Source organism: Micromys minutus, assembly GCF_963924665.1.
Source record: "Micromys minutus genome assembly, chromosome: 13".
Lineage (NCBI taxonomy): Eukaryota > Metazoa > Chordata > Mammalia > Rodentia > Muridae > Micromys > Micromys minutus.
In genome coordinates this window covers 13,043,902-13,070,661 of record NC_137982.1, presented here as the reverse complement: position 1 = coordinate 13,070,661, position 26,760 = coordinate 13,043,902, and the positions used below count along the sequence as shown (strand labels likewise).

The following is a 26,760-nucleotide window of genomic DNA, read 5'->3' as shown; positions in this document are numbered from 1 at the left end:
TGTTTGTTCTTCACTCCTTTATTCCTGTTTCCTTGTCCCCTTTTCCCCCAAGCCCTTCCCATTTTCCTCTTTCCCTGTCTTCCTCTCTTTTCCTTTGCATCAGATCCAGTTTGTATTAGCTGACTAATCCTGAGCATAGGGTCTGCACAGGAGTGTTGTCTATATACCAAGTGTGACACTATTAAAGAAAGCTGACTTTCACTCTTCAATAGCAATCAATTGCTGATAGGGGTGGAACTTCATGTTTACTGTCTCTCCTCAATGCTGATATTTTGTGTGGCTTGATCCTGTTTTTTTTTTTTTTTTTTTTTTTTTTTTCTTATTTACATTTGCCACAATTTCTGTGATTTCATATCTGTGTTTGCCTTATTATAGTAGGAACAATGTTTTGCCATTCACTACCTCTGGCTCTAATCTTTTCACCCTGTTTTCTACACAAATCTTTGCGCCTTGATAATAGGATGTTCTAGGGCTGAGAATTCCAAAGTGCCTGCATGTTGAGCAGTTGTTGTCCATCTCTGTTAATTGCTATGTATTCCAAGAAAAAGCTTCTGTGATGGGAATTGAACGAGGCACTAATCTGTGGGCATAGCAACAAGTAATTAGGAGTTGTTTTACTGATATGTCCATTTAGCAAAATAATAGTAGGTTTTATGTTGGGGCTTATACCTGTCTAGCCACAAGTTCTTGACCATATTAACAGTGTCAGGTGTGGGATCTATTTTGTAGAGTAGGCTATTGATCAAATTTAAAAAGAGGTTGTTCGCTCCTGTGATGTTTGTGCAGCAGTTGTACTATGTGTGTGGCATCTTTTGTCAGGCCAGTTGTCATTGTAGCTCACAGAGTGTATTGTAGCTTGCAGCTGGATGATTTTGATGATTAACATTTTTCCTCTGGTCATGTACATAGCACCTTCCATCACTGTGAAAGTTGTCTAGCAGTGATGAAGCCTCCAGTTGAATACCAGCTAGATTCCTCTATGTTCTGTGACAGAAGTATGTGTGTTCTTCAGCAGTAGTGTTTTACCCTCATGTTCTGGAGGGTAACCAATAACACTGGCAATTAGTATTGCCTTTAGTGTGAGTTATGCCTTCCCATATTCCCTCTTCTACTCTGCCTTTTCATCTCCCATCTCATTTAATCCTTCCTGTCACATGTTTTTCCTTTCCTCCTTTATAACACTGTTTCCCTTTTATTAAAAGATCTCCTCCCCTCTTATGGCCTCTGACTAGTTATCTAACTAACCTCTGTGGGTTTTCCAAATGAAATACATGTATCTAAAGCTTAAAATGGCAACATCCATATATGAGAGAAAATGTGTAGTGTTTGTCATTCTTGGTCTGGGTTGCCTCTCTCAGGATGAGAGAGGGGTTCTATCCATTTATATTAGCAGTTGAATAATATTCTGGTTAGAAAATATATGCCACATTTTCATTATCCATTTATCAGTTGCTGGCCATCTAGGCTGTTTATAATTTCTGGTTATTATAAATATTGTCGCACCAAACATAAATGAACAAGTATCTCTCTGTAATAAGATAGTGAGTCCTTTGTATATAACCCCATAGTGGGTATAGATAGCTGAATCTTGTGATTGATCTACTTTCAGCTTGTAGAGGAAACTCCACACGATCTCTTTAGTGGTTGTGTTAGTTGTGCTGCACCAGCAAAAAATGTGTTTTTTTTTTTTCTACTTTTCTAGCATTTGCTGGTCACTGTTCTTACACATTCACTGGGATAAAATGAATTCTCAAGGTAGTTTTAATTCACATTTCCCTGATGACCAAGAAAGTTAACCATTTTGAAATACAGTGTTTCTTAGTTACTTGTGATCTTTTGAGATTTTAGTTCTATGCTCCATTTTACAGTTGGGTTACATGTTCCCTTGATGTTTAGTTTTTCGAGCTCTTTATATAGATTTTAGCACTTTGTCAGATGTGTAGATTCTTTCCCTACACTGTAGGTTGCCTCTTAGTTGAATGATGATGTTTTTGTCCTTTGCTTGTACAAATGTTTTAGCTTCAGTTGTTGGTCTTAATGGGTATACTGTCTAGGTCTGCTTTAGAAAGTTCTTTCTTGTGTCTGCATGTTCAGGTATATTTTTTGTTCTATTAGATCTTAATATCAGGTCTTTTTTATGTTTATGTCTGATTTATTTGGAATTGTGTTTTTTACAGATTGAGAAATATAACTCTAATTTCATTGTTATACATGTAGTTATCTAGTTTTCCTAGCACCTATAGATGCCACCTTTTCTCCAGTGTGCATTTTTGACCTCTTTGTCAAAAGTCGAGATGTCCATAGGTCTGTGGACTTACTTCTGGGCAATCAGTCCTATGTGCTTATTTTTATCACAGAAACATGCTAATTTAATTTTTTTATATGTGTGGGTATTTTGCCTGCATGTATGTTTGTGCACCACGTATTTGTCTTGGTGCCTGTAAAAGGCAGAAGTTATCAGATCCTCTAGAACTGGAGTTACAGATGGATGGTTGTGAGTCATCATGTGGGTGCTAAGAATTGAACACAGGTTCTCTGGAAGAGTAGCCAGTGCTTTTGATTACTGAGCCACTTTTTGGCTTTTTTTTTTTTTTTTTTTTTTTTTTTTGAGTCAGTTTTTCTGTGTAGCCCTGGTTGTCCTGGAACACATTCTGTAGACTTAGACCAGGCTGGCCTTGTACTAAGAGATCCACCCACTTCTGTCTCCTGAGTGCTGGGGTTAAAGGAATGCTCAGCACTGCTGAGCCACTTTTTATGCTTTGTTTTGGAATTTTGTTGGAGGTTATAATAAATATGTAGATTACATTTGGTAGAATAGTCATTATTACAATACTAATTCACCAATCCCTGAGCATGGAAGGTTTTCCATTTTCTAGTATTGTCTATTATATCCCTTTTCAATGTCTTTATGTTTTATGTCTTTTACTCTCATACTTAAAGACATTCTGAGATCTCATGTTTGTGCATGTGTGCACATGTGAGTGACTGGTTTATTTCTCTTTTGGCATGTTTGTTTCTATATAGTAAGTTTCTTGATTTGTGTGTTAATTTTGTATTCTGCCAGTTTGCAAAATGTATTTCTGATCTGTAGAAACTTCCTGGTGACGTCTCTGGGTCTTTAATGCATAAAATCATAATGTCTGCACATATGGCTACTTTTTTGACTTCTTCCTTTATTTGTATCTTCCCAATCTCTTTCAATTGTCTTGCCCTCGCTAAGATTATGAGCAATATATTCAATGAAAATGGAGATAGCTGTCTTATACTTGATTTTAGTGGAAGTACTTTTAATTTCTCTCAGGTTAGTTGAAAATTGCCTTTATTATGTTGAGATATGTCCCTTGTAACCCTAGTTTCTTCAGGACTTTTATCATGAAGGGATGTTTGATTTTGGTAAAGGCCTGTTCTACCTCTAATGAGATAGATGATCGTGTGTTTTCTGTCTTTTAGTCTATTTATATGATGGCTTATGTTTATTGATTTACATATACTGAACTGTACCCACATCTATAGGATGATCTTCATTGTTGATCTTTTTGATATATGCCTGCATTCACCTTGCAACTATTATATTAAAGATTTCTACACGTATGTTTATTAGAGATATTAACTTATCATCTTTTTTGGTTGGGTTCTTGCCTGATTTTGGAAATACTGACTTTTTAAAAGATTTTTAAATATTCTTTTGGTTTCTATTTTGTGAAACAATTTGAGAGGTTTTGGTAATAGTATCTTATGATTGTCTGAATTTGCTTACTGTATTATATCTTCCTTTTCATTTCTAATTACAATTAAAATTACATTATGTGTATGAGTGTTTATTTTTGTGTGTTAATTTTACATCTATGTTTGTGTATCATGTTCTTGCCTGGTGTTAACCCAGAGAAAGGCATTGAATCCTCTAATTGGAATAATTATGAGTCACCATGTGGAAAATGAATTGAGGTCCTTTGTAACAATAACTAGTACCCTTAAACTCTGAGTTGTCTCTCTACCCCTCACTTCTAAATCTGGATCTTCTCTTCTAGTTAATTTGGGTAAAGTTTGTCAATCTTGTTTTTGTCACCCCCACTTCTATCCCCCGAGAACCACCTCTTTATATTACTTTATATCACTGATTATTGATGTTGTTTTTCTTTCTTGTTTTATTAATTTCAGCCCTGTGTTGATTATTTCTTCCTCTCTACTCTCTGGGTATTTGTTCATGTTTTTCTTAAGCTTTCAAGTGTGTTGTCATTTACTTATAAATATGAGATCTCTTCTGATTTCTTGATTGTAGGCACAATGTTATGAGATTTTCTCTTAGGACTGTCTTCAGTGTAGCCTACAACTTTGGTATGTTAATATGCTGTATTTCTATTTTGGTTCAGTAAATAACCCCCTCTACCTCCGGGTTTCTCTGTGTTGTCCTGTTCTCTGTAGACCATGCTGGCTTCAAACTTAGAGATCTGCTTGTCTCTGCCTCCCAAGTGCTTGGACTTAAGGTGTGCACCACTATTGCCTGGCTTAAATTCTATTTCCTGTCTTTCCCTTTTTTCTTTTCCCTCTTTCCCCTTTCTTCCCTTTCTCCCTTCCCATTTCTCCTGTGTCATCTTGTTTCCATGAATTTTTCTATTTTTCGCCATTTCTAGTGTTGTTGAACATAACTTTGTTACAAGATAGGATGCAGGATGTTCAGTTTTCCTATATTTGTTGAGATGTATATTGTGTCCTAACATCAATTTTGGGGAAAGTTCCATGGACTGCTGAGAAGAATATGAATTCTTTAGTGTTTGCATAGGATTTTCTGTTAGGTCCACTTATGTCATTTAACTCCAGAGTTTATTTAGTTTGTGTCTGAATAACCTATTGGTGAAAGTGGGGTATTGTAGTCACACACTTTCATTGCTAGAGGTTTCGTATTTAGTTTCTTTAATAAAATTGTTTGCCTTTTTGTTTGTTGTGTAAATGTTTAAAATTGTAATATCTTCTTGGTGAATTTTTTTCTTTAATGACTTCTGTTCAGTTTTGGTTTGAAATTTATGTTGTTAGGTATTAGAGTAGCCTGTTTCTTAGTTTTATTTGCTTTGAATATCTTTTCCTATCTTTTAAAAAAATTACTTATTTATTATATATAAGTACATGTTAGCTGTCTTCAGACACACCAGAAGAGGGTGTCAGATCTCATTACAGAGCCACCATGTGGTTGCTGGGATTTGAACTCAGGACCTCCGGAATAGCACTGGCTGCTCTTCCAGAGGACCTGGGTTCAATTCCCAGTACTCAACATGGCAGTTCACAACTGCCTATGAGTCCTTCAGGGGATCTGACACCCTCACACCAATGTACATAAAATAGAATCAAGTAAATTATGTTAAGAAAAACCAGTCGTTATTCTGATAGACCTGCCTTTATATGTGACTTGGTCTCAATATCTTTCCTTTGTTCTGTATATTTAGTGTTTTTGTCATTATATGTTATGGAACAGTCTGTGTTCTTGGTCCCTTACCCTCGACCCCCTCAGTCCTATTTGGTTTTCTATATGCCTCTTGTACCTTGATAGCATTTCTTTCCTTAGGTTTAGGAAGTGTTCTTTTACTATGTTTGGAAAATATTTTCTATGTCTTTGACCTAGGTGTCTTCTCCTTTTATATTTTGGATTCATAGGTTTGGTCTTTTTATAGTATTCCACGTTTCTTAGATAATTTATTCTTTGAGCTTAGATTTTTTTTTTTTTTTTTTTTTTTTTTTTTTGCCAGCTGAGTGATTCATTTCTACTACCTCATCTTTGAGACATGTTATTTTTTCTTCTTCCATATGATTCAGTCTGTTGGTGAGCTTTTTTCCTAAGGTTTTTCATTGAATTTTTTTTTAATAAGGAATTTTATTTGTATGGCTTTTCTTCAGAGAGTATATATTAAATTGTATTTTCATATTTGTTTTCATTCAACTCTTTGGTTCTTTTTAGATTTTATTTAGACATGTATTTATTCATATCATCTTTGAGCTTTTTGAACGTATTTATAATGTCATATTAAAGTCCTTGTTTTGTGCATTAGCAAAATTGCTTTTTACAGGGAATATTATGATGGGGTGTTAATTTCTAGAGGGAGTATACTCTCTTAATTGTTCTTTTTAGGCAGCTGGAGTTAGTCTGCTTGAGGTATTAAGGATATCTGGTCTTTCTTGCCTTTGTTGGATAAGAGTTTGGATCTTTGCTGTTGATTCTAACTTTTTAGGTTGTGGACCCATTGTATGATGCTTGGATTTCAGTATTGGTGCCACTCATTTTGAGTGGGGTAGTGGATAGGTAGGTAGGAATTGGCTCTGGGTGCACTCAAATGGATTTCTAGGTTTGTGGGTCACACTGTCCTGAGATTCAGTAGCAGGTGGGTAGTAGTCAGTTAGCAAGGTCAGTGGAGTTCTGGTTTAGATTCTGGGTTTGAACATCATGTGGTTACATGCTATCTTAGTGGCTGGGGTGGGTAGTTTCAGGGAGAGGATTATATTTGTATCGTTTTTAATTTCAGTGTTCACTCATATAATGTTTTTCTCTTCATATTTCAATCTCCTGCCATAGACTATCTTTCCTGAACCTTAGCCCCTCACTCTAGAGACTCTGTGGGCTCATCTTCAGCAGTGTTAGTCCTTGAATTTTCTTCATGGTCTTATTTCTGTCTTCATTTTGTGTTCTCTGGCTTACCATTATGACCACTCCCTACAATACAGCTTCTGGGTCTTGATCCTTCTTACTGGATCTGTAGTTGAAATCTATTTTCTATTCATAGCACATAGCACATTGCAGAACATGATTGCAGAAAAAACACATGGGGATTATTTGTAAGAGATATCTGGTTCCTCAAAAACTCTTTAAACATAGCTCTTCTGTTATCTCCCCCTGCTCATTGGTTGACCTTTTTTGCTTCTCTCTTTCGAGCAATAGAGTGTACAGTAACTTGTACACAATTTCACCATTCCGTCTACTTTCTGTAGCATCTTATTTGATGATCAGTCTTTTTGCTTGTGTAGTATGTTGTATCTTCTTTCTTTATAAATGGATATTATTTTAGCAGTTACTGCTTCTCTTACAACATTAGTTTTATTCACTGTTATTTTTCATAAACCAAAGTAAATTCACTTTTAATTTCTACCCTTCAACAGAATTTTATTTCTCAGATCTTGATAACATCATTTTTTGAAAACAACAGCTTCTTTTTTCTTAGCTCCTCCTTTTTGAACTTTTTCTTGTGATTTGAGCTTGTTCTATTAAGTTTTCTTCCTTATCACTTCTCAAGTATTGCCTTGACCTTTCCCTTACCACATTGAGGAACTTGCTTTGAGCCCTTATCCTGTTGCAACACAGGTGAGTACTTTAAAACATTTTATGTATATGGCTGTTTTGCCTGCATTTATGTCTCTGCAGCACATGCATTCCAGGTGCCTGCTGAGACCAGAAGGAAGACATCAGATCCCCTGGATCAGGAGTTAATAGTTAAGTTGTTGTGTGGATGCTGAGAATTGAACTCAGGTCTCCGGGAGTTCATCTCTCTAGCCCTCCAAAGAATTATTTTTGAAGGTTATCTTTATAATCTCTGCCATGATTAAGAAATAGAATATTGCCTGTTCTTCAGGCACCATCCCATTATATTCTTGTCATGTGAACGATCAATTCTGTTTTCTGGACAGTATTTTCCAGCTGTACCATCTGCGTGTGCTTTCTTCAGTAATTTAATTTGCCTTAAACTTTATAGAAGTTGAGCTGTACCCCTTAATTGTTTGTTGCTTTAATCTTTTGACCAGTATTGTTTGAGATTAATTTTAGGTATTAGATTGTCATTGTAATAGCTCTATAGTATCTATTATGAGTATGTCATGATTTTTGAAGAATATGTCATGAATTTGTCTGATTTTTGAAGAATATTTAGGTTACTTAATACTTTTTAACCACCTTAGAATTGCTGCTTCTGAGTTGTCTTTGGAATGTTATAGATATCTAATCTAGAAATTTCTCAGTATACCAGTTTATCCTTCCTCCAACAGAGTATGATATTTATGTTGCCCTCTATTCGCATCACTTGATATTACTGGGTGCTTTTGTGACATGAAATGCTACTTTTAATTCGAGTATCACATGATCATTTTCTCTTGGCTCTTCTGGCCCCAGTGTCAGTTTCTCATCATTTGTTCTTTGACTTTCTGAATTCTAAATACTAATATCCCAGCATTCAGTCCTCAGCCTTTTGTCTTTATTTATAATGATTCATTTAGTCTTCTGTCTCAAAATTCATCCTAAATTTGTACTTCCGTCTGATTACTAGCTTTCCAATCTACAGTGCCTTTTCCTCATTGTCACATGAATTTGTGGCTTAATAACAGCTCAGGCCTAAGACGATTAAAATCTAAATTAAAAAGAATCTTAATTTTTATTTTATGTGCATAAATTTTTTGCCTGCATGTATGCCTTTGTATCTTATATGTTCCTGATACATGAGGAGGTTCAAAAAGGGCATCAGATCCCTTGGAACTGAAGTCACAGATGGTTCTGAGTCACTCATATAGGTGCTGGGAATCAAATGTAGGTCCTCTGGAAGAGCAGCGAATATTTTGATTTGCTAAGCCATCACGTCAGCTCCTATTTTCCCAGGAACTGGATATTTTTCATCTTCTGTATTTGGCCAAAATTCATTACTTAGTCCTGAGTTTTCTCAGTCTTACTGAGAACACGTTTTTCAATTCTTACAATTCACCATACAGGGAATTAGGGTCTGGGCCAAATGTTTAAGAGATTCGTGATCTCTTATTTATTGAAAGTAAGAGTTCACATAGATTAGCAAAAGAAGCAAGATAACTTAATTTGGAGCAAATCAGTAGTGCAGATCAGAAGAACTCACTATCAAAATTGACATATGAGTGAATATATTTAAGGACCCCAGTTACTGTTTGGGGCTTCCTTTTCCGTGGTTCAAGAAAAAGAATTTGGTTATAAATGGGTATACTTAGGGTGGTACTGTATTTTGGTTGGTAGATTAGGTCATTCTTCTTTTTTTTTTTGTGCTTTGCATTTTTCTTCCAATAATGCATCAGATTTTAATCAAATACACATCCACTTATGCATAAATGGTGATGTAGTGATTTCTCCTAAAATATTACCAGAAGACACAATTTTACCTTACTTGGCACCCAAACCAGTTTAGGCTGACTCTGCTGTTCTTTTCTTCATATTTGCATAGTCAATTGCACACATTGAGAATACACTTGGGTAGAAATTGTCTTTATTTAATTGCTACTATGGGTGAAATTTAAACTATCATTTAGAGATGGGAGTACATGTTGACCAATGCAGTTTGGAAATTAAAGGCATTCAGAGATTTCTAAGTACATTGTTTTGAGATGGATTTGTACTGCATAGTATATGCAGTTGAAGAAACTAGACTTCCAAGTACATCATTAAAAGGTGTGTGTGAGTGTATGTGTACATGTTTGTGTATGCGTAAACAAAACCAAATGGGGCCCTAGGTACTGGAACTGTTTGTGCCTGTATCACTGTTATATGGCATGTTGTAATTAGTCTCAACTACTACTGTGCCTAAGCTCTTTGTGAACAAAATTATGTTTGTCTCTGTTACATGTTAAATACTTGAAATTGCCTGTACACGGTAGATGATGAAGATAATATTGAATAAATGCATTCATGCGTTTATAATGAGAATGATAAGAGGTATTGGCTTTTGAGTGCTTATGAGGATTAAGTTATTACATATAAATGATTTAATGGGATGGTTTCAGACCTATGTTGGTGAGCACTTAGATTTTATGAAACTTATTTTGCCTCAGAAGTGATTTTTATTGCTAGACCACGAAGGTTAAATAAAATGTCTTGCTAAATGTAAGCCTAGCCTGTGTTTTTCCTTATTACTGTGATCATGAGCTCTTTTCTAATGGCAGGGTTGATAAGATGAAGCCACAGAGCTCTTTCACATAGGTGGAATACTTAAATATGTGTATTCATTCAGCTTATAATTTCTAGACAGTTAAAGAGCTGCTTTTAATAAAAGATAATGAGTGGGAGAAAGATTGAATAAACATAGTTCCCCTTTAAAGCTCTAGAAGACGGACATACTCACAGTTGCATGCAGATGAGACAGTAACGCTAAGCAGACATTGCTTTTCATTGGAGAACATCAAGATTGAACTGATTATAAAATATTGACTCAAACAACAGCTGAACTCAGTGATTATGCCAAGGGACAATAAATCTTGATAGTGAAAAGATAGAGAATTTCACTGTTACATATTTTTTCTGTGAAGTAACTTATTTTTAAATTGAAGACAGAATTCACTAATGTTCTTAAGCTGATTATCTTTCCTCTCTTTCTCTTTGAAACTTGGGCAGCAAAGCTCCTACTTACACCTTCTAAGTGGTTGCTTCATCCAGCATCTGTATTAGTATCAGTCAATTTTGGTTTCTTTCTATAATGTTGTTCCTAAGTGTCATGTTAAAATAGAAGACAAATAGAAAATACCTTTGAATTGTAAAATGTAGTTAAGGACACATAAACTGTTATACAAATAGGCAATAATGCACAAGGTTCTGGTAAAGTAGGAAGTTGATAATGGGAGAAAAGCTTCATAGAAAACTGCATAAAATTGTGCAGAAGACTTACAGTTGCAAAAGAACTTATAATTTGATCAGATTTATAAAAGCATAAGGTTTTAATATATTTACAATTGATATAAGCAATTTAGAAATAATTAAAAGGATACATGAAATTTTCTTTTTCTTTTTTTTTGCAAGGCTTGGATATTTTTTTTTTTTTGAGTTTAAATGTTTATTTATTTAATTTTTTTTCTGGGGAGCATTTTTTTTTTAAACTTTATTTTAAAAAACAAAGATAAAAGAAAGAAAAATTTAAACATTTTTGCATAAATGTATACAGAGAGATCCGAGCAGCCAGGGGGCAGAGAGATCTTTGCCGAGTGCGCACGGAAAGCGCACTCCTGCCCTGCCTGACCCAGGGACCAGGAACCCAGCATTGGGACCTCTGTTCCCACCCGGCGGCTTTGGGGCGCAGAACAGGGCTCGGACCATCCGCCACCTGGACCAGTGGAGATCCAGGGACACAGACCAGGTACAAGGGAAAGGCAAGAACATATCACTGACAACAAGATGGCAAGAGGAAAGCGAAAGAGCATATCCCAAGGAAACCAAGACAACCTGGCAACACCAGTACCCAGCTCTCCCATCACAGCAAACATTGGAATGCCAAACACTCCAGAAAAAGAAGACGCAGACCTAAAATCATACCTCAAGACGATGATAGAGATCCTTAAACAAGAACGGGAGGAAAAGCATAAAGAATCAGAAGCTTTTAAAGAGGAAACAAGAAAAACACTCAAAGAACTCAAAGAACTAGAGGAAAACAGAACCAAAGAGATGAAGGAATGGAAGAAGGAATTTAAAACAGAAATTGACACAATAAAGAAAACACTAAAAGAGATAACCCTAGAGGTAGAACACCTAAAAAAGAAATCAGGAGTCACAGAAGCAAGCATTTCTAATAGACTACAAGAAATGGAAGAGAGAATCTCGGGGGCCGAAGACAACATTGTAAACATAGACAAAATAGCCAGAGAAGATGCAGAAACCAAAAAGCTCCTAACCCAAAATGTCCAGGAGATCCAGGACACAATGAGAAGACAAAACGTAAGGATAATAGGAATAGATGAGGGAGAAGAATATCAGGCACAGTAAATATCTTCAACAAAATTGTAGAAGAAAACTTCCCTACCCTTAAGAATGAGATGACCACGAGCATAAAAGAAACCTTCAGAACTCCAAATAGGTTGGACCAGAAAAGAAATTCCTCCCGACATATAATAGTCAAAACACCAAGTGCCCAAAGCAAAGAAAGAATACTAAAAGCAGTAAGGGAAAAAGGTCAGGTAACATATAAAGGCAGACCAGTCAGAATCACACCCGATATCTCAACAGAGACTATGAAATCTAGAAGAGCCTGGACAGACATCATGCAGACCCTAAGAGAGCACAAGTGCCAGCCCAAGCTGCTATACCCAGCAAAACTATCAATCACCATCGATGGAGAGAGGAAGATATTTCAAGACAAATCAAAATTTACACAATATCTGACCACAAACCCAGCACTACAACAAATTATAGGTGGAAAACCCAATACAATGAGGGGAACTACATCTTAGTAAAAACAAGAAAACTCCTAAGCAAGAAAACCAAAAGAAGAAAGAGACACAGACACAACTCAACCTACAAAAGCAATAATAGCAGGAAACAGAAACCACTATTCCTTGATATCTATTAACATAAATGGTCTCAATTCCCCAATAAAGAGACATAGGCTATCAGACTGGATACATAAACAAAATCCAGCCTTTTGCTGCATACAGGAAACTCATCTCAGAGACAAAGACAGACACTATCTTAGAGTAAAAGGTTGGGAAAAAAACTTCCAAGCAAACAGCCCCAAGAAGCAAGCTGGAGTGGCTATTCTAATATCAAATAAAGTAAATTTCCAACCAAAAGTTATCAAAAAAGATAAGGAATTTTTCTTTTTTTTACAACTTTATTTAAAAAACATACATATACAGATTATTAAAAGCATTTTAGCATAAATATATATGAATATATTTTTCACAGTACTTGATTTTTTTAAAAGTTTGATAATATGCATTGACATGTTTCTATTTATGAAGATCATAAAGTATATGTAAAACAAAACATAACATGGAAATAGTCAAAGTTTTTGGTATGTAAAGATTAAACATAATGATTTTTAACTACCAAAAATGGCCACAAATCTATCTTCTTAGCTCTTGGGTGCTATACACTTATTTCATTATTATTTTTTTTCCTAGGAAGGACTGAGGCTTCCACTTTTTGGCCTTTATTCTGTTTTTTTTTTTTTTTTTTTTTTTTTTTTTTTTGTTTGTTTTTTTGGAGCTTCATATGGTCCGTGAGTTGTTTTCTTGGGTATTCAGAGCTTTCTGAGGCTAGTATCCAATTATCAGTGACTGCATATTGTGTTTGTTCTTTTGTGACTGGGTTACCTCACCCAGGATGATATTCTCTACATACATCCATTTTCCTAGGAATTTCATAAAGTCATTGTTTCTAATATCTGAGTAGTACTCCATTGTGTAAATATACCACAATTTCTGTATCCATTCATCTACTAGAGGACATCTGGGTTCTTTCCAGCTTCTGGCTATTATAAATAAGGCTGCTATGAACATGGTGGAGCATGTGTCCTTATTGTATGTTGGAGCATCTATGGGGTATATACCCAGAAGTGGAATAACTGGATCTTCAGGTAGTACTATGTCCAGTTTTCTGTGGAACCGCCAGACTGATTTCCAGAGTAGTTGTACCAGCTTACAACCCCACCAACAGTGGAGGAGTTTTCCTCTTTCTCCACATCCTTGTCAGCATGTGCTGTCATCTGAGTTTTTGATCAAAGCCATTCTGACTGATGTGAGGTAGAATCTCAGAGTTGTTTTGATTTGCATTTCCCTGATTACTAGGGATGTTGAACATTTCTTTAGGTGTTTCTCAGCCATTCGATATTCCTTAATTGAGAATTCTTTGTTTAGCTCTGTACCCCCTTTTTTAATAGGATTGTTTGATTCTCTGGTGTCTAACTTCTTGAGTTCTTTGTATATATTGGATATTAGGCCTCTATCTGATGTGGGATTAGTAAAGATCTTTTCCCAGTCTGTTGGTTGTCGTTTTCTTAACAGTGTCCTTAGCCTTACAGAAACTTTGTAAACTCATTAAGTCCCATTTATTGATTCTTGATGAATTTTTCTAATCATAACTACTTTTAATCATCTGATACATAGATGACAGACTTGTTTTTTTTAAGATTTATTTATTTATTTTATGTATACGAGTACACTGTAGTTGTCTTCAGACACACCAGATCCCATTACAGATGGTCGTGAGCCACCATGTGGTTGCTGGGAATTGAACTCAAGCCCTCTGGAAGAGCAGTCAATGCTCTTAATTACTGAGCCATCTCTCCAGCCCCTCTGTTCATGTTTATAACAGATGTGAATATGTGCCATTCTAGTCTGTTTGGTTTCTGTACTAAAGGACCTAAGACTGGGTAACTTATAAATGATAAAGAGTTATTCCTCACAGTTAGGCAAGCTGGAAGTCTGTGTTTAAGGCTAAGTCTAGCAGGGTTGATGTTTGGCTGTGTGGTATGTGTTTTTTTAACACAAGGTTTCACTATGTAATTCTGGCTGTCCTGGTATTCACTATGTAGATCAGGCTTGCCTCAAACTTATAGAGATCTGCTTGTCCTTGCCTGAGTGCTGAAATTAAAGGTTTGCACCATCACTGCCCAGTAATAGTTCATTTCTTACAGATGGTACCTACAGTATCTCTTCACATTATGGAAGACACAGTCTCTTTCAGGCATCTTTTATAAGCTCACTAATGTTTATTAAAGTTTGTCCTCTCACATAACCTCCCTCTCAACCATCATTGCATAGGGAATTAAGATTCAGCATCTAAGTTTTAGTTTAGAAGCATCCAGGTCATAGCATAGACATAAACATGGGCATACCTGAATAAATATATAATAGGTATTTACAAAAATATTAATAAATGGTTTCAAAAGAACATTGCATACTCTTGATTATAAATATGGCATTTTAATTGAACACTGAAAAACTTGTGTGATCTTTATTGTTATTTTTGAGATATTTTTTCACTCAAGGCATTAAATAAAGATCATGGCAATAACTGTCATTGAAGCTATTATAATTGTTTATAGGTGCTGGGTCTTCAGCTTTAAAGAGGCCATTTGAAGATGGATTAGGGGATGATAAAGATCCCAACAAGAAGATGAAACGAAACTTGAGAAAAAGTATGTAAATCCTCATGGTGGGAACTGGAGAAGGTTTATAGCTTCAGAAAAATAAGAAAGGAAGGATTGCATTGACTTTAAATTTTAAGAATAGACCTTAGTCGATAAAGTTGGTAATTGAAGAATTTTGAGCTTCTAAATTTCATTGCTTAAGACATCAATGTTGACAATTAGAAATTAATGTGACTTTTTTTTTTACCAACCTATTTTAATGCATAAGAAATTTAAAGGTGACTTATGGATTGAATTTGTATTTGTTTTCTCATTCGTAAACACATGAGAAATATAAAAACATTCGTTATATTTATTTATTTTAAGTCTGAATGTTTTGCCTGCATGTACGTATTTGTACCATGTGCATGCCTGGTGCATGCAGAGATCAGAAGAAGGCCTCAGGTATCCTAGCAATCCAGTTACAGATGTGATGAGCCTCCATTTGGATGCAGGGGATTGAACCCAGATCTTCTGCAAGAGCAAAAAGTGCTCTTAACTGCTGATTCATCTTTCTAGACCATCACATGAGGACTTTATAGTGGTTAATAGGTTCTACAGGGGGGCTGGAGAGATGGCTCAGCGGTTAAGAGCACTGACTGCTCTTCCAGAGGTCCTCCAGCAACCACATGGAGGCTCACAACCATCTGTTATGGGATCTGATGCCCTCTTCTGGTGTGTCTGAGGACAGTTACAGTGTACTCACATGTAAGAATAAATAAAAGTTGGTTTAAAAAAAATAGGTTCTATAGATGTATAGTCTGAAGCAAAATGGCTTTCTTATTTAATTTTTAAACTTAATTTGTATTTCTTTCATAGTTCTGGATAGTAAAGCAATAGACCTTATGAATGCACTAATGAGATTAAATCAGATCAGGCCTGGGCTTCAGTATAAGCTTTTGTCACAGTCTGGCCCGGTCCATGCCCCAGTCTTCACAATGTCTGTAGATGTGGATGGCACAACGTATGAAGCCTCAGGACCATCCAAGAAAACAGCCAAGCTTCATGTGGCAGTGAAGGTAAAGTTTTCTTTTACTGATCAGTACTTCCTTTGCTTTATTCTTATAAAATGCTTACCCATATCTTGAGCTTTAAGGAGAGTAACAAACCTTTTTCACCTATGGATCTCATTTGTTGTTGTAACATAGTATGCAGTTTAGAAAATAGAAAAAACAAGTATGTCAGTATCATATTTCTGAGACAAAGATAATTATTCATGGTGATGCTCTGTTCTTGAGAATATTTTTTATAGGAAATAATTTTGAGGATTTTGGAACAGTCAGTCATGCATGTAGACAATTTTTAAATAATGAAATATCTCAATAAATAAACAAATTTGATTTATTATAGAGTAATGCCAAAATGTCATAGATCATGCAGTTGCATTGAAGACAGATTTTTATTTAAATTTTGCCAGGTAAGACTATATGGTGTAAAATAGACTTAGTATGTTTTCAGGGACATTACATTTGCTTTAATTTGGTCAAAGCAGAGTAAGCACTACCTAGATGCTAAGGTTCATGGAGTTTAGTGTGAATAAGATCGAGACACAATTAGCACATATATGGAAAGTGTATTGTATGTGAAGTAGTGATTAGAACTATGTAGAAAAATAATGACGTGAAAAAAATATTCTGCTTTGTTTGCAAGTTGGGTGCTTAAGTATAATGAGGGTATGAGTTTAAAATAAGAATGTAAATTGAACCCAAGGCATAAGAGTTTGGTAACTGCTTTAGTTGTTTTCTATTGCTGTGATACATAAAAGGTTTATTTCAGCTTACAGCTTACATACAGTCCATCATAAAGGGAAAGGAAGACTGGAACCTCGAGGGGAGAACCAAAGTAAAGTCATGAAGGAATGCTGCTAAGGCTTTCTCAGTTTGCTTTCTTATAAAACCCAAGGAGTGGCATTGCTTCCAGTGGGCTAGGCCTTGCACATTAATAATTAAAAAGAAAAGAAAAGAAAAGAAAAGCCCACAGACTTACATACAGATAGGCTAAGCTTGATGGAAGAATTTTCTTGAGATTCCTTCTTCCCAAGTGACACAAACTTGTGTCAAAACGGCAAAATGAGACAAAAACAAAACTCACCAGTGCAAAGGAGCTGTACTGTGTACCCTGAGAATGAAGCATGAATTTATAGCTAAATTCTGCACCTATCTATGATATAAAAATTGCCAGTTGATTTCTGAGAGTCACATTGTGCTGGTGTAAGGGTTAGGTGGGCATTTCTTCTTTGGTAGCTGTTCACAAAATAGGATTCCAGTGATCCTCAATGGGTTGTCTCCTTTTACTGTAAGATAGTGTTTTTATAGAAACTTCAGCACAGTTTGCAGGTGTCTTGGTGTAGTGGCAAATTTTTTAATGCAATGAAGTCAGTGTTAACTACTTTTATTTAATGCAATGATACAATATTATACTGTGATGGACTATTTTAACCTAATTTTTGGTAAACATGGGGGGGGGGACTTTGTAGCCTTAATCGTTTTTCAGTTTGCTTTCTTACACATTCTAGGGTATTTATGCACACATGAATTAAAATCTAATGGCATTGGATTAGAGAGATTTAACCTCTTTTTATGATTTGTGTTTTAGAAGTAGATGGCTTTCATGCTTTTTCTCTTTTTGTCTTTATTTGGAGTTTGCGTAGAATGTACAGTTAAGTAGTAAACCTGAACTAGCCAGTGGTTCTTTCTGTGTTTCCTCATTCTTGCACTAGTGTTTGCTTTCTGTGTTAAGCAATGAGGCAAAGAGTTACTTTCTTTAAAGTTTGTGTGTGTGTGTGTGTGTGTGTGTGTGTGTATGTGTGTTTTGGGGAGGGTATACACATGTGATGGTGTGAGTGACTGTCAGAGAACAACTTGCAAGAGTCTATCCTTTTTTTTTACTTTATGGAATCCAAGCTCAGTACAAACTTTTCAGGGGATTTTTAAATTGTACATCTTCCTTTGTAAAAGTAGGCTTTCTCTTTTTATGTGTTTTGTGTGTTCATTATACAGAATGCACGATACATCCTTAATTCCAACAGGTAGAAATAATAGTAATGATTTTTCATTAAGTATAGTAGGTGCATTTCCCCCCAAGCTTTATGTTTACTTATTACAATTCTAAAATTCAAGAAAGTTTACCGTGTTTGATGTAAACATGTAGTTTGTATTAACTGGGCTGAATTGATGCAAGGCTATTTTTAGTCTTTATTCCATTTAATCTTTTTGTGTATGAATATAGGGCAGTACTCGAGAATTCACTGGGATTTGGCAAATAATTTGGTATGTGTTTTATGTTGGATTTTGGAAATGGAAGTAAGAATTCTCAAAGCAAATTGGCTCTAAGATCAGTATGTTGTATATACAAATATATATAAAGTTGTTTCATGTTGCTTTGATCATCTAAACATTTATTTTTCTATCAAAGTATTATTACTAACTGGCTGAAAATTTCATTTTTATCACGCTATCATGAAGTAATTGTTTTAGATGTTTCAGTTTTTTGCTTTATGTATTTTTGATCTTGTTTGATTATCCTCTAAGATCCATTCTAGAGATGGAATTACTGAGTCAGAGTTAATGGATAATTCATTTAAAATGTATCAGGAATCCTATTAGGTATCAGCAATAAACTGCCAAATGCCATTGAAGGTTATCCACATATTTACTAATGAGTTCAATAGACAGTTGTGCATCTATGAAGACAGATATTTTGATAAAAGTTGTTAATTTTTCAGTCCTTTCAGTAGTGTTGTGATGGGATTTTACCTCTTCAGAATATTTTTAAAAAAATATGCAAAAACAAAAATCAACCCAAGTAGAAACCTGTCACTGTCATGTTAGTGTGGCTTAACTACAGATACAGCTTTCCTCTCTTTCTGCAGCTCTTTTTTCCTGAAAGCCACTGACAGAGGTATACCTAACATAATTATTCTCATGACAAGAATTGTGGTTGCTATGGATAAGAGATAACAAAGGGGGCAAGGAGTGAAGACTTTTGTTTTAAAGACTGGGTCTCACTGTGTAGACTTAGCTGGTCTAGAGCTCACTCTGCAGATCAGGCTGGCCTTGAACTCAAGAGATCTGCATTCTTCTTCCTCTCAATGGCTGTGAGTAAAGGCAATCTAAAAACCTTTTAGAGTAGTATTTAGAGCCATTAGGTGCTCTGAGAACCTGATAACAGACCGCCTTCCTACAGAAGCTATGAGTGGTAGTTTCTTTTGAGTAGAACCATGCGGTATTTTCTTTTCACTACCAGTGTTCAGTCTTTGAGGGTTTCTTATTTCTTAGTTTTAACCTGTATCAGATGAATCAGCTTTCTTATGGGGAAAATGGACCATAATTACATACATAGCTTGATTCCAAGTTACCCATTTTTTTGTGAATTATCTTGAGTTTTAAGCTCAGTTGATGTGTTTAATAGGTTTGTTTCTAGATAGTTAAGCTCACTTTAATATTCTGTTTTTTTTAAGATTGACTCTAAACTAAGTTTGATTTTGCCAAAGAAAATAAAATATAACAATTGTTAAATAGGTAAAAATAGATTTTACATAAGATGTATTGCATTGGGCTGGTGGTAAGAAAAATTCCTTAGTATATAATTGGACCTAAATTTCACTCCAAAATTTATTGCCAAGTATCAGAGAGGAATGAATGGGTGGGAAATTACTAAGAGGAAACATCAGGGACAATAAAGTAGGATTCCTGATTAAACAAAAGTAGAATTTGTTTTCTTTTAAAAATTGTGTGTGTGTGTGTGTGTGTATCTGTACAAGTATATACACACATATATGTGGGGGCCAGAAGAGTGCATCAGATGCCCTCTTTTATCTCTTTTTAGGCTTTATTCTTTTGAAGCAGGATGTATCCCTGAACCTGGGGTTTGCTTATTCTGGGCTATGCTGAAAGCCAGCAAGTCCCACCCAGTTCCTCTTGTTTCTGCCTCACATGGAGCTGAGATTACTGGTATGTGTAGGATGCTGTGCTTGTAACATAAGTGCTGGGATCCAAACCCAGGTCCTCACTATTGTACAGCATGGAGTTTTTACTGCTGAACCATTTATTCAGCCCTAAAGTAGCAGAATTTTTTTCTGAAGTCAGGACAGGGTAATTGGACATCATATGTGAGGTGAGAAGATTTGGTCAGATGCTATGAATGACTGGATAAGAACAGAACTAGCCAAATTTAGCAGGAATCTTGGTGCATTGGGCTATTGAGAATAAGGACCAAAGATGGAGCCTAATATATAAAAAAAAAAAAGGCCAGGGAATCTGAGCTAGAGATTAGTCAGAAAGAGTTTTACTCATTCTAGAGATCTGAGAACTCTTCAGTTGTTACTGTAGCAGTGTTATTATACTCTAAGAAAGTGTGATGGAAAATGACTTCAAATTTCTTATTAGTCCTTTCCCTTATCTGTTAACTCTCCCTTTAAATTGAATCAAGGTCTTCCTATATGCCAGGCAAGAGCTCCACTTCTGAGTGATACTGCTACCTTTTTTTTTTGTTATCCTACGGATTTATTTTTATATGTGGATAAGTGTTTTGCCTGTGTGTGTGCGTATGTATGCATGCTGGTATCTGAAGTTCGTCAAAGGAGTACTGGGTGTCCTTCAGCTGGAGTTACAGTTTAGGAACCTAACTCATGTCCTCTGCAAGATTAGCCAGCGCTCTTAATGGCTGAAACTCTCTCCAGCCCTTATTTGTAATTTTAAAAATTACTAGGTATCTATTGTGTTGAAAGTGGATACTGAATCGGGCAGTGGTAGTGCATAACTTTTTAATCTCAACACTCAGGAATCAGAGGCAGGCAGGTGGATCTTTGTGAGTTGGAGGCCTGCCTAGTCTATAGAGCTAGTTCCAGGACAGTCAGGGCTACACAGAGAAACAGGGTCTCCAAATACCAAAACCAAACAAAAAAGGAAAGTGGATACTGTATTCCTCAAGAGAGAGTATATCACTTTTATATACAGAATTGTGTTATTGTTGTAACTTACGTTAATAAGTAAATGACTTAGAACAAGTGAAAAAAGTAAAGAAGTGGTATTAAATAATTAGCATCACACATTTAAATTATTTATGTTAAGGTGGGAAGCATTCTTTCCTATGCTTTTTGATTCTAAGATTTGAACCTAGGGTCTAATAATCCCTATGCCAGTGCCTTTATGCCAGAGCAAACAAGCCCCATTATTGGTGATACTTGGCCTTAGACCTATGTTGGGCTTCAATAATGGCAGTTTTGTACTGATAGCTCTTGTCCAGGGTGAAGTTTCTCAGGTAAAGCATTATTTACAGGACTCAGTGGAGTGGGTATTTTATTTATAAAATACTTATGTCACTAACCAAGTGATGTTAGTGTACTTAGTGTAAAACTGAATACTTTTAGAACTTAAGATGCTAAAAGGAGTTCTTGGCTTTAATGCCAAATAAACAAGGAATTTATGATGAGAATCCTATGTTGTCCATATATGAACCAGATGAGTTAATTTCAAATTTGCTTTGTACAGAGATCAGTTTAAGCACCCGGTTTTTGTTTGGAGTATTACTGTTTTATCTATATTGATAAAAGGTTTTTTGGTTTTTTTTTTGTTTTTTGTTTTTTGTTTTTTTAAATTTGGCTACTGTAACAGCTTTTTGAGTCACCTGCTAAGTATAGTCGGTATAATGGAGAAATATGACATTGCTTATATACTCAGCAACTAAAAGCTGATCTTTTAGACCCTAATCCTCTATCTGTGGACATACTGCTTTAATTATAGGCTAAGAGAACAGCTCAATGTTGCCTGGCAAGGCCCTGAAATAAAGCAGAAAGGCTTTAATAAATAACTCACAAAGTAGTATTAACCTACTTTGAAAGAGATTTAAAAACAAACTAGTGAATATAGTTATTTCTTGAGGGATATAGTGTCCACTTTCCCTTTTTGTTTGTTTTTAGTTTTTTGAGATGAGGTTTCTCTGTGTAGCTTTGAAACTAGCTCTGTAGACCAGGCTGGCCTTGTTTATTATAAAAACAGTATAATCTGGAAAGAACTCAAAAATGATTTACATGTGCTTTGCTCACACATGCTTGCATACAAGCACAAATAGGCACCAGGTGAAAGTTTTGTTTCAGAAAACTGAGAAACCCCAGAACCAAAAAACTAGGAAGCCTTCAGAGAAATAGATAGAAACACATCTGGAAACTAATTTGAAGGTAAAAAAACAAAAGAAAATCAACCATATACAACAAAACAAAGCAATTAAAAAAAAAAAAAACCTCCCAATTCTACTCTTTGGCCCGTTTTCCTTCAGGGTTGTCATAAATTTTAGAGATCAGCTGATGCATTCATCATCTTTTTTCTAGATGGAGAAATTAAAGACCAGGGGAGAGTGATAGTCTTTTCTTTCTAGTTTAATTTTCTTTTTTTCAGGTGCTATTTTTCATTGGGTGAGCTTGACTGTGCTGCATGTTCTCTATCAATCATCTCCAGATGAAATGAAGCAGCAACAACTTCAGGCTTGCATTTCTTAAGTCTTTTGGCTAGGTACTCTGAGTACGTGTTCCCATTTCCTTGGAGTGTGGACTGAACCGAAGCAAGCTTTTACAGATACAGCATCATTCTTGTTCTTCACAGGTGTTTTAGTAAACTGTTACAGTTTCTGAAACTTTTTATCTCTGAATTTCAGCTATCCTTTTTCATCTTCGGTAACTGAATAAATTTCTTAACGCAATTTGTACAGGTTTTACAGGCAATGGGATACCCAACAGGTTTTGATGCAGATATTGAATGTATGAGTTCCGATGAAAAATCAGATAATGAAAGCAAAAATGATACAGTATCTTCAAACTCAAGCAATAATACTGGAAATTCTACAACTGAGACCTCCAGTACCTTAGAGGTATACTTCTTTTCTTTTTTAGAATAAAGTAGTGTGAGCACTATGGAAAATTTTAGAGATGTGAAAAATAAGCTTTTTTACAGAGGTGTATGTAACTAACATCTGTTTTATTTCTTTTGATACTGTGTGTTATTAAACCTTAGATCTTGTGCACATTAGGCACACACTCCACCACTGAGTCACAGCTGGGGCTCTCTGCTTTTTTGTTTTGTTTTTGAGGCTGGACTTCTAGTAGTCCAGGCTGGCTTCCTCCAGTTCCCTGTGTAATGGAGATTGACATTGAACTGGTAACCTTCCTGCTTCTACCTTCCAAATGCTGGGATTATAGTAGCATTGCCACATCTGCATGTTTGACCTTAATTGTGCCAGATTTATTTCTGAGTATATTTATGAGGGCAACCATTTTCATGTGGCTTTACATCTTTATCTTCTTTTACTGAATTCCTAAAAAGAATCTGTTAGCATACTTATACAATAATAGATATACTTTAATTTAAAATGCATAGTGGCCATGGAAATGGGAATGTTATAATGATATGTATCATGATTAACACTATTAACCGAAGGACTTAAAAAAATCTAGTATAGGGAAAAGATTTTTTGAGGTGTCTGACAAGCTGGGATACATTAGGTATTCAAGTTCACTATTTAATGTGTGAATCCCACAGGGGGTATTGACTGCCCACTATGTATTTCAGAATAAGAGTTAGTCCTGGATTATGGACTAGTGATTCCAGATAATAGAATGGGATGAACATAAGTATTAAATATGTACAATACATTGTTTTGTATTGTCAACAATACTGTGTTGACTGCATTCTTTCTAAAGAATTGGCTTTGGAATAATAGCAAGAGCTCATAGTTATATTTTTGAAGAAATGTGTTTTGGGACTAAGGAAACACATACACATAGCAGACATACTTAGAAAAACTGCAATGTGAGATTTCTCCTCAACAGCCTAAAATAGAAGTTGATTCCTTCTCTTATGTTTCTACAGCAGGCATCTGCTTGTAACACAGTTTTACAGTTATGAGTCTAGGGAATGGATACCTTTATTGTTATTTCTTCAGAATCCATAGTTTATAGCCTGTTGTTTTTTCATTAGGTGTTTTCAGATTTGTTTAGAGGGACCAAAAGGCTTATAGAAACATTGCCTCCCATATGAAAAACTGAGTTATTTCTTGAATTCATAAAGATGAAAAATAATCCATCAAGCAAATCACCGTTATTGTCTCTGCTTTGTTAGTTACCAGCAGCATCAGAACATGATGAATGGTTACAGCTCAGACCTCAGTTTGAATGGGGCAGTCTTCCTTCAAAGGCAGACTGTTCAGGTGACAATATTTACCCCTTACAGAGTTTTCCTCACCTATGATGATGTTCATTTTAGCCCTTAAATGTTTTAAAGTAGAATTAATGAGTTTACCTTTTAGAATAATTATGTTAAAAGGAAATTCAATGTTCAACCTCTCTTTCATGTTCTTTTTAGGTAAGAACTCAGGGTCCTATCCTCACAGCAAGTGGCAAAAATCCTGTGATGGAGCTCAATGAAAAAAGAAGAGGTCTCAAGTATGAACTCATCTCAGAAACAGGTGGAAGCCATGACAAGCGCTTTGTAATGGAGGTGTGTACCTAGATAAATGCCCACCTTTTTATCCCATAGACATATCAGATAGTAAAAAGCATTTTAGACTTTCATTAGCTTTTATTATTTTCAAGAACACTATTTGACTTAAAATGTTCTTTTCCTTATGTGTTTTTTAAAAACTTTTCACTGTTCAGATTTGTTTATTTTACTTTATGCTTTGCCTGCATGTATGTATATATCATTGGTCTACCTGTTGTATCCCCTGAAAGTGGAGTTACAGATGGTTGTGAACCACAGTGTTAGTGCTGAGAATTGAACCTGGGTCCTCTGCAAGAGCATCAAGTGCTCTTAACAGCTGAACTCTCTCTCTAGCTCTATGATGTTTTTAAGTTAAAACTACATGGAGGGAGTTGTCAGAGATAACTGTTAAGTGCTGTTTTTAATTTCAGGTAGAAGTAGATGGACAGAAATTTAGAGGTGCAGGTCCAAACAAGAAAGTGGCCAAGGCAAGTGCAGCACTAGCTGCCCTGGAAAAGCTGTTTTCTGGACCCAATGCAGCAAATAATAAGAAAAAGAAGATCATTCCTCAGGTATGAATTAAGCAACCTTTGTAGTAATCTCAAATACCCTATTTATTTCATCTTACTGTCTCCTTAAGTTTTACTGTTTTAAACTCAACACTTGGGAAGTTATGTGGGTAGATAGATTCCTGTGAGTTACCCTAGTCTGCATATCAGGTTCCAACCAACCAGGGCTACATATTTATTTTTTGTCTTTTTGAATGTATAACATATTGTGTGAGTGTCTACAGAGTCCGGAATAGGGTGTGGGATCCCTTGAAGCTGGAATTTCGTAGGTTATAGGCAGCTGTGAGCCACTGGAAGTAGATACTGAGAACTAAAGTCAGCAGTAAGCTGAGCCACTTCCTTACCTCTATCATATTTTTAGTTGATATATAAGGTAATAGGTTTCATTATGATATTTTTATGCATATTTGTCATTGCACTTGGTTTTTCTCACAACTCATTGCCACCTCCTCTATTCCAGTCCTCTTCCCCACTGTTGGTACCTTTCCTTCTTCCAAATGGTCTTATTTTGTATAACATAATGATCTCTAGTTCTATCCAGTATGTATGTATATGTGTGTATGTGTATACACACACCCATACACCTATCACATTTCTTTTAATCCATTAGTTTGTTGATGGATTTCTATGCTGATTCTGTTTCCTGACTATTGTAGATTCTATAGCAATAAATACAGATGTACAAGTATCTTTGTAGCATACAGACTTAGAATTGAGAATCCTTTGGCAATATCCCTATCAAATGGTATAGCAGTGCTACATATTGTAGTTTTTAGTTACTACGGAACTTTGATTTCCATAGTAGCTACCAAATTTATGTTATTATCAGCAATGAATATTTTTTAAAATGTATTTATTTTATGTGTATGGGTATTTTGCCTTCATGCATATATATGTGCACCATATGTGTATACCTGGTACTGTGGAGTCCCTAGAACTGAGTTATAGGCAGTTGTGAATCTGGGAATGAATCTGGATTCTCTAGGGGAACAGCCAGTGCTTCCAGCTGCTGAGCTATTTCTTCAGGCCCTATGGATAAGATTTTTAATCTGTATCTTTGCTAGAATTTTTTTGGTTTTATGTATGCTGTTAGAATGGCAGATCAGTGCTGGAGGGATAAATCTGAGGACCTTGGGCATGCTAGGCAACACCCTACCACTTACCTACACTTCTAGCTCTCTTTTCTTAACAGCACCTTTTCAGATTTGGGTGAGATGAAACCTTAGTGTAGTTATCTTTGTTATTTTCTGATGGTTGAGGGTATGTTGAACATTATTTAAAACATTTATGGCCATTTATGTTTTCTTTGACAACTGTCTATTCAGTTCATTAGCCTGTGTTTTTGAGTACTTTTTTTTTCTTTGTATTTCATTTTAGAATTTTTTTACAAATTTGTTGAGGGTTTTTTGTTTTTTTTTGTTTTTTTGCTGTGTAGTAGGAGCTTTTTAATTTCATGCAGCCCTGTTTGCTCATTCTTTAGTTTATTTCCGATGCTGTTGGAATTTCTTTGTGAGTTTTACATCATATACCCCAGTCCCACTCATCTCCCTGTTTTCTCTTGTCTGTCTTCTGCCCTGCAACTTCCTCCATATAAAACATAAGCAAAATAAACCAAAATATAGAAAGCATCTCATCATGGAAGCTGTAGTGTGTTATACAGTTTGTCCTATGATATACCCCTCTGTCCACATATCTTCACTTGTTCATTGCAGTGAGTCATTGGTCTGGTTTGAGGTTTCTGACTTCTGTCACACTATCAATATTACATCCTCACTGGGCCTTCTGCTCATTCTGTTGTTGTCCTGTGTTATGGAGAACCTTCAGCTTTGTAACAGCAGGACTTGC

The 26,760-nt window shown here is 35.6% G+C and overlaps 1 protein-coding gene across 3 annotated transcripts in view; it reads left to right on the top strand.

Moving 5' to 3' along the window:
* Positions 1 to 26,760, top strand: part of STRBP (spermatid perinuclear RNA binding protein) — a 74,543-nt gene that overhangs the window by 26,626 nt on the left and 21,157 nt on the right. For all 3 annotated transcript variants that reach the window (XR_013975304.1, XR_013975305.1, XM_080927249.1), the window contains exons 11-15: positions 14,793 to 14,885; positions 15,696 to 15,895; positions 22,581 to 22,739; positions 24,230 to 24,364; positions 24,778 to 24,918. Coding sequence is in view for 1 of the 3 variants with exons in the window: in XM_080927249.1 (XP_080783375.1) it covers positions 14,793 to 14,885; positions 15,696 to 15,895; positions 22,581 to 22,739; positions 24,230 to 24,364; positions 24,778 to 24,918 (728 nt within the window). In the remaining 2 variants the exon portion in view is untranslated. The remainder of the gene's footprint in view (positions 1 to 14,792; positions 14,886 to 15,695; positions 15,896 to 22,580; positions 22,740 to 24,229; positions 24,365 to 24,777; positions 24,919 to 26,760) is intronic.